Source organism: Triticum aestivum, chromosome 7A (assembly GCF_018294505.1).
Source record: "Triticum aestivum cultivar Chinese Spring chromosome 7A, IWGSC CS RefSeq v2.1, whole genome shotgun sequence".
Lineage (NCBI taxonomy): Eukaryota > Viridiplantae > Streptophyta > Magnoliopsida > Poales > Poaceae > Triticum > Triticum aestivum.
The window spans coordinates 515,021,563-515,030,124 of record NC_057812.1 but is presented as its reverse complement, the minus strand read 5'-3'; the positions used below and the strand labels follow the sequence as shown (position 1 = coordinate 515,030,124).

Below are 8,562 nucleotides of genomic sequence, written 5' to 3'. Positions count from 1 at the left end.
TGGAAATCTTGGGAGGAGATTACTAAACCGAAGTGTATGGGTGGTATTGGTTTTCGGGATTTCAGGTTGTTTAACCAAGCCTTACTTGCGCGGCAAGCTTGGCGTCTCCTGACAATCCCGGACAGTCTTTGTGCACGTGTCCTACGTGCCAAATACTACCCTAATGGTAGGCTTGAGGACACTGTTTTTGCTGGTAACCCGTCATCATCATGGGAAGGAGTAGCTCATGGTCTTGAGCTTTTGAAAAAAGGGCTAATATGGAGGATTGGAAATGGCACCCAAGTGCGAATATGGAGAGATAGATGGATCCCTCGAAAACCCTCCTTCCAAATAATCTCTGCCAAGGGGCGTTGCAGGTTGAAGTGGGTGTCCGAACTCTTGGATATCAATGGCAACTGGGACGTTGCTGCAGTCCGTCAATGGTTTCCGCTTGATGCTGATGTAATCTTGAAGATCAAGAATTCCGTGCGCAACGAGGACGATTTTATTGCTTGGGCTGGAGAGAAGACGGGCATCTTCTCGGTTCATAGCGTATATAGGATTGCCTTTGAAGAAATGAACCAGCCGAATCAATCTTCTTCCAGTAACTCTCCTGATGGAGAACGAAGAGCTTGGTCAGCTATTTGGTCTTGTAATGCTCCACCAAAGACCCGCATTTTTGCTTGGCGTGCTGCAAACAACTCACTTCCGACTTGGGATCTGAAGCATGCTAGGAAGCTGGAGGTTGTGGATTTATGTCCAGTTTGTGGCACTGAAAAAGAAGACACGTTTCATGCTTTGTGTCGATGTCCCAATGCCAGGAATCTTTGGCTTGCAATGGCTGATATTTGGCCTATCCCCGATCTTAAAGACATGATGAACACAGGCCCGGAATGGCTTCTCCATGCCATGTGCAAATTGCCTGATGAGCAGCGCCTGCACCTGGTTATGCTCTTATGGAGAATTTGGTACGTTCGAAATGAGGTAGTACATGATAAACCAGCACCGCCAGTTCAGATTTCTGTACGCTTTCTTAGAAGCTATGTTCAGTCCATTTTGACAATCACCAAAGAGCCAGAGATAGACCCCTTGAAGGGGAAATCTGCTATGCTAGATTGTTCTTTTTCTGTTGCACCTGCGGCTACGTCTGAACTGGTAATTCCACCAGCTGTGTGGCTGAGCCCTGAAGAAGGACGATTGAAACTCAATACAGATGGCTCCTTTGTTTCAGCGGACGGTACTGCTGGCAGCGGCATGATCTTGCGTGATCACAACGGTAATATAGTCCTCAGTGCTTGTCGTCATCTGTATCATTGCCTCAATGCTTTAGAGTCTGAACTTGCAGCCATCAGAGAGGGTCTGTCACTTGCTTTACAATGGAGCGAGCTACCTATAGACATTGAGTCTGATTGCTTGGAGGCTATCAATCTGTTGAAGAAGGGAGAAATGGATAGATCTGCGAACAGTTTCATGGTTCATGAAATCAAAATACTCATGGATCAACGAAATTCTTGTATTACTCACATTTATCATAGTCAAAACACTGTAAGCCATTTGTTGGCATCTTTTGATAGAACTACGGGTCGTACCATGGTGTGGCTCGGATCTGGACCTGATGAGGTCGTCAAACTGTGTAATTCTGCTAGTAGCCCGGCTACGTGAGTAATACAAGTAATTTCCCGCAAAAAAAAACTGCTCGATCATTTTTTTCAGGGTTGTTTTATGTAAGTTTTATATTTCTTTGGCTTGACCTTTTTTCTATCTGTATTCCGTGCCTTCCATTCTTACAACAATCAACGAGAAGCCCCTCAAAAAAAGAAGCACAATCAATCAGAAGACTCATGTACCAAAGAGACAAAATTACTCGGTGCATCGCTCTGCATCTTGTGCCTGCGAAACAAAATTACTCACTCTTATTGAAGTTCTGTTTTAGGCCGGAGAGTTGCTCAAATGTAGGAGCACAACTTATCGTTTTGAGCCTTCTTCGGATCATGTTTTTCTTTTTTTTTGAACACAGTACAGAAGCAAGCACTCATGTACACGCACATTCACAATGGATAAGCCATACTCGCAAAAAAAAAGGGATATTGTACAATGGATAAGCCCTCACCACATCACCATTTTGGCAGCATCAATAAAAATGGCGAACATAGCTAACACGATTTTCCCTAGAACAGAAGAAAGGGATTCGCGATGTTCACGCCGTATCCTAAAACAAAAAATACAAGAAACGAAAGAGCGGCTGTAACAAGGACACCACCAGCAGCAAAGTCCAAAAATATTTAGCAGCCTCAATCACAATCCAGCTAGCGACCCAACTGAAACCTATTATATGAAGTACGTACGCATGAGTGCGACGCACATTCGCATTCATGCCAGTTTCCTTCCTCCTACAACCCCCACGTCGACGCCCACACCTCCAATGATTCCTTGATTGATTCACAACATCCCTGTCCTAGAAATCTCTCTGCACAAAGCGGTCGGGGTCAGAGGTTTTTGGCCGCAGCCATGTCGTCCCCGGCGGCATCGCCTGGCACTTCCGACGACGCTGCAGACGCGCCCGGCATCACCAGCTCCAACCTGACGCTGCTGTACATCATCATCGCTGTCGTCGTCGGCGTCGTGCTGTACCTGGCCGTCCGCTACGGTAGGTCGCTCCTGTCCGAGTGGCGCGAGCTCAACGGCGCCGGCCACGGCCCGCCTCCCGCATTCCACCTCGGGCTGAGCTCTGAGGACATCGCCGCGCTCCCCACCTTCACCTACAGAGCGCGAGCGACGCCGACGCCGTCGCCCCAGGGCAGCTGGGGCGGCTGCACGAGCGGCGGCGGTAAGAGGAGGAGCGGCAGCAAGGGGAGGGCGACGCCGGTGGAGTGCGTGGTGTGCCTGCAGGAGCTGGAGGACGGCGACGTGGTGCGCGTGCTGCCGGCGTGCAGGCACTTCTTCCACGGCAGCTGCATCGACACCTGGCTGCGCGCGCACTCGTCTTGCCCGGTGTGCCGCGCGGAGCCGGAGAGCGCGCGGCCGGGCGAGACGGCTCTGTCGCCGCCGCTGCCGCAGCTGCGTCGGTGCGGCGCCTCACCGGAGCGGCCTACGGCCTCGAGGATCCTGGCGGACATCTTGGCGCGGTCGCCGTTGAGGATCGGCGGCTCGACGAGCGAATCGAAGGAGAGGATCATTTCCACGTCGCCGTCGCCGGCGCCAACGGCGCGTGATTACACCATGTCAAGATCTCCGTCGCGGACGCCACTGACGCATGGTATGGTGGACGAACGCGAACGGGGTTCACTGTCGCAGTCGCCCCAGACGCTGGAGGTTGTGGTGGTTCGCTCGAAATCGCCGTCTCCGATGAGGTTCGGCCGTCAGTCGACGACGACGTGCCTGGGCGTGCTGGAGCGCACAGATGCGAGCATGTCGGCATCGCCGTCCCCGCCGGCGACATATGCAGAGGACGCTGGCGAGTCGTCGTCCAAATTGACCCATTAAGTGGGTGCAGCCGTGCAGGAACAAAGTCAATCAATTCAGTTGCACAGTGCGCAGTAAACAGAAGCAGCAATGGCGCTGAGACCATTGCTTCTTGCTCCATTTTGGCGGCTGCCATACAACTCTTTTTTTTGGCGGCTGCCATCCAACTCTTTAGTGATGCATTTTGTGTCACTTCAAAGAATGTAAATATTCAGTGTTGAGTATGTTTGAGTTTGACAACAAGAAAATGACCAAGGTGCATGCCCATAAACCTTTCTTTATCCCCAGTTTCTTCTTAGCTTTTTTTTTGAGTTGGAGTTTCTTCTTAACCCTAGATATTGAGGCGTAGTATACACAACAAGAGGGGCAGGAGCATAAACGATAATCCCACATTTTGCTTTTATTTGTTGCATTTGCATTTCCTCACGTTGGAAGCAATTTTAGTTGACATCTTCGAAAGAAAGATACGTGCTTGCACTTTTGTAGTAGAGTACTACTATTAACAAAGGAGCTTTGCACCTGTCTTTACGAGATTTTGCTGCTTTAGCTTTCAGACGCAGTTGCAACTGATATCTCAACCCATCATCCTTTTGAAATTTTCTTTGGAAAGAAATCTTCTTGCATTACAACCTTATTGTAGTAATTTATTTAAGAAGAAAAGCGTTGTTCGAATAAACTTTAGCCCATTTGTTCAAAAGTCACCCGATTCGTCTTTTGAGAGCGCACCGTGGTTCATTTTCTGAAACTTTTTTAAGCACGACGCGTAGCAAGTAGCAACAGCGCGGAGCTGCGTCCAAAGTCTTGCTTTAAAAAGGTCCCTACTGTCCTCGCTGGAAAAGCGGCAGGCTAGCCGCCGGCCAACTGGTTTATCCCCCAGAGCACGTTACATGTGAGTATGCGTGCGTGTGGCAGAATGTCTCCAGTCCGGAGCACATCCAGCTCCATGCCTTTTGCATGCGGGGCTCACATTATCAGCAAGTTCCCATGAGTGGGGTTACCACTTGAGTGTGACTATGTTGACCAGTTAGGTGCCAGGATACTTATAAATGTTGTTTGTTTTATCTACCAGATGAAAGATTAAAGTTTGGCTTCGAACCAAGATCTTTATGTGGTACTCCCTCCTTTTTATTTACTCCGCATATTAGAGTTGACTGAAGTCAAACTTCATAAAATTTGACCAAATACATAGAAAATAATATAAACATTTACCATAACAAATTTATACTATATGAAAGTACATTCAATAATAAATCTAATGATGTTAATTTGTTATCGTATATGTTAATATTTTTGTTTATAAAATTGATCAAAGTTTATAAAGCTTGACCTTGACCAAAGCTAATACGCGAACTAAATAAAAATGGAGGGAGTACAACCCCCATCTAAAACGTATAAAGGGTAGTATCAACATTTCACATATTGTATCAGATATTTTTTGTATGTACGATGAGTTGTCCGCCGAGACATATACGCCGTATGTTTGTTCATTTGGAGAGCCCAACTCTGTGCTAACAGACGCCTCCACGCGTCCTGGGCTCGGCCCACTAATATTTTCTTTAACATTCAAAAATAGGGGAGCAATTAGTTAACGAGCGCTTTTTCAGGAGCCTCGCAACGATCAGCGCAACTTGACGCGCTCTCAGCCATTTGCCACGTGTCGCGTTCTGGACGCTCCCTTCGGATTTTACTTTTTTTATTTTTCCGCACGTGTTTTCGGCTTTTTAAACGGATTTTTTCAGTTTTTTTCGACGTTTTGGTTTTCCCCCGGTCTTTTTAACTTTTCGATCAAAAAAAGTTCAAAAAAAAATTTGCGCGAAAAAACGCGTTTTCTTTTTTTTCCCTTTCGTGAAAGTCACGGTTTTTCTTCCGCGAGAGGCATGGTTATGCTTTAGCAAGAGTCACGGCCATGCCTTTCGGAAACGAAAAAAACGTGTTTTCTATTTTTTTTTCTTTCGCGAGAGTCACGGTTTTGCTTTCGCGAGAGGCATGGTTGTACTTTCGCGAGAGTCACGGCCGTGCCTCTCGGAAGGGGAAAAACAAAACGCGTTTTTTGTTTTTTTCTTTCAGGAGAGTCACGGTTTTGCTTCCGCGAGAGGCACGGTTGTGCTTTCGCGAAAGTCACGGCCGTGCCTCTCGGAAAAAAAATACACGTTTTCTGTTTTTTTTTCTTTCGCGAGATTCACGGTTTTGCTTTCGTGAGAGGCACGGTAGTGCTTTCGCGAGAGTCACGGCCGTGCCTTTCGTAAACGGAAAAAAAATGCGTTTTCTGTTTTTTTCCTTCCACGAGAGTCACCGTTTTGCTTCCCCGAGAGGCACGGTTGTGATTTCGCGAGAGGCACTGACGTGCCTCTTTCGGAAAGGGAAAAAACCATGCTCCTGGTCCGGTTTTTTCACCCGGTTTTTTTCGTCTGGTTTTTCGTGAAAAAAAAGTTCGTCAAAATCTATCAACATGGGATCTAGTTTTGAAGATCTCGATGCGAGGAATCCAACGGTGAAAACAGTTCGAGATTTGGACGCACGGTTTAAGAGATAAAACGTTTTGAATAAACGGATCTACGAAAAAAGGATCATTTCATGCATGTCAATAAACAGACCATATTCAATGGAGAGTGTTCGGGTAGGCGAGAAGAGTCCGTTTGAGACCATTTTTTCGGCATCCATCACATGACCGAAATTTATTCCATGAGCTTATATGGCCAATTCAAGGCACCATCCCAAGTTGTTTGAGTTTTCGAAAAACATCATTTTCTGGAGTTTTCTTGGTGAAAAAGACCGATAAATGGTCGAACGTGTCACAACATGCAAACGATGTCGGAAGTCGTTTAAACCTGGGATGGATGCCTCATGTGTCTGTACCAGGCTGCTGAAAAAAGTTGGGGTCATTTATCCATAGTCCAAAAACCCACTAGTTGAGAGGAGTATGATAGACTAGCTAGGCCAGACGAGTCCCGTGAGCATGTAGTTTTTCCCAATTCGAAAGCTTCTGTGATTTGTAACTTCTGCCATTATCAACCAACATGAACATTTTGTTGTGAACTAACCATGTCTTGGAATTTGTGAACAATTTTGAAATTTCAAATTGTGTATGAAAATTTTACAAGTTTGAACACCTTCTCCAAAATTGATAACAAATTCCCAACAATTGATGAAAATTTTGAACGAGAATAGGAAACAAGTAATTTTCTATAAAATTATCATTTTTGAAACACAAGCATTTCTTCTATTTGTGAACAAAATATTCGAAAACACGGGCATTTTTTGAGATTCTAGAATATTTTTAAAATTCTAAAAAATATTTGAAAACAAGAAATTTTAGGGTTTTCCAAATAATTTTCCAAAGTTTTGAACAAGTTTCGAAAAGAATTTAAAAAGTTAGGAAAAAATGCTTAGCCGCTGGCTTAACTAGGGGACGGCATCGATCCCATCCGGCGCCTGTTGGGGGAAACTCTATTGGACGCTTATTATGTCAAACAGTCGCTGTTTCACACACACCCAATTGATACGAGTGAACATGAGCCAGCCCATTTCAATCTGTTCGTTGCCTCTGTATATGCCGGTTTTCAGAACCTTTTAGATGGTTTCAGGCCAGTTTTTACCTGTTTCTGTAATGTTTAAAAATGTTCATGAACCATTTTGTTCTTCAGAACCACAAAGTTCAAAAAATGTTCAACATATTTATTTATTTACTCAGATTTTTTTAAAAGTTTGAAAATATCAAAAAATGGTCGCATTTCAAAGAAGTTTAAAGTTTCAAAATAGTTTGTGTTCTAAAAACTGTCAGAATTTTAAAAAAAGTCTCATTATTTTAAATCGGTTCGGAGTTCATAAATGTGTTCCACTTTTTGGAAATTTTAACTTTTGTTTACAATTTGGAAAAATGTCGGCGTTTTAAAAAAGTCACGTTCTAATTTCCAAAAAGATGGTCAACCATGTCACTGGTCATAGTTCTTAAAAGGCCTCGCTGCTGTTTAGCTAAAATAGCTGGCTTATTGTAGTGGTTGTGCTCGTTTGTGTTATTGTGGAGGTATGTGCTGGATTCCTGCTGTAAGCAATTTTTTTTAGGATTTTCCACTGTTTTACTACAAGTCCACTACACAGCAGTTTTACTACAAGTTCACTACACACATCGTTTGCTGCTGGGCCGGCCCAGTTTCCTGCTCACTGTTGTACGGTCCGGACAACGTATTTGGTAAAAGGACCATCCTACCTTTTTTATGAAGGGGTATGGACAGATCTGATCCGTCCATGTGTTTAAGAAGGTTGTACCGAAGACGAAGGAGAAAAGGAATTGCATTGGTAATTTCAGGTGTTGTTTTTGTGATCAAAATGAATCGATTAAACATCTCTTTCTCGAGTGTCCACTTACAAATTTATTATGGCGATTAATTCATATAGCTTTTAGCATTTATCCCTCAATGAGCATAAACACGTTATTGTTGAGTGTCACTATGTGCCACTATACTTTTTTTATGAAAAACTTTTAATCTATTCATCTTCAAACATGACAGTACAAAGAACAACAAAGGTAATAAAAATTACAACCGTGTCCGTGGACCACCTAACGATTCCTGCCGGAAGCAATTTTTTTAGGATTTTCCACTGTTTTACTACAAGTCCACTACGCAACAGTTTTACTACAAGTTCACTACACACATCGTTTGCTGCTGGGCCGGCCCAGTTTCCTGCTCACTGTTGTACGGTCCGGACGACGTATTTTGTAAAAGGAACATCCTACCTTTCTTATGAAGGGGTATGAGCAGATCTGATCCGTTCATGTGTTTAAGGGGGTTGTACCGAAGAAGAAGTGAAAAAGGAATTGCACTGGTAATTTCGGGTGCTGTTTTTGTGATCAAAATGAATCGATTAAACACCTCTTTCTCGAGTGTCCACTTACAAATTTATTATGGCGATTAATTCATATAACTTTTAGCATTTATCCCCCAATGAGCATAAACACATTATTGTTGAGTGTGACTATGTGCCAAGATACTTTTTTTGTGAGAAATTTTCAATCTATTCATTTTCAAACATGACAGTACGAAGAACAACAAAGGTAATAAAAATTACAACCGTGTCCGTGGACCACCTAACGACGACTACAAGCACTGGAAGCGAGCCGAA

At 44.2% G+C, this 8,562-nt stretch overlaps 1 protein-coding gene across 1 annotated transcript; it reads left to right on the top strand.

Moving 5' to 3' along the window:
- The first annotated feature begins 2,228 nt into the window (after window positions 1-2,228).
- On the top strand, window positions 2,229-3,722 carry LOC123151544 (E3 ubiquitin-protein ligase ATL41). The gene has a single exon (XM_044571236.1). The coding sequence runs from the start codon at window positions 2,488-2,490 to the stop codon at window positions 3,460-3,462; it is 975 nt and encodes a 324-aa protein (XP_044427171.1). The 5' UTR covers window positions 2,229-2,487; the 3' UTR covers window positions 3,463-3,722.
- Window positions 3,723-8,562: the final 4,840 nt, after the last annotated feature.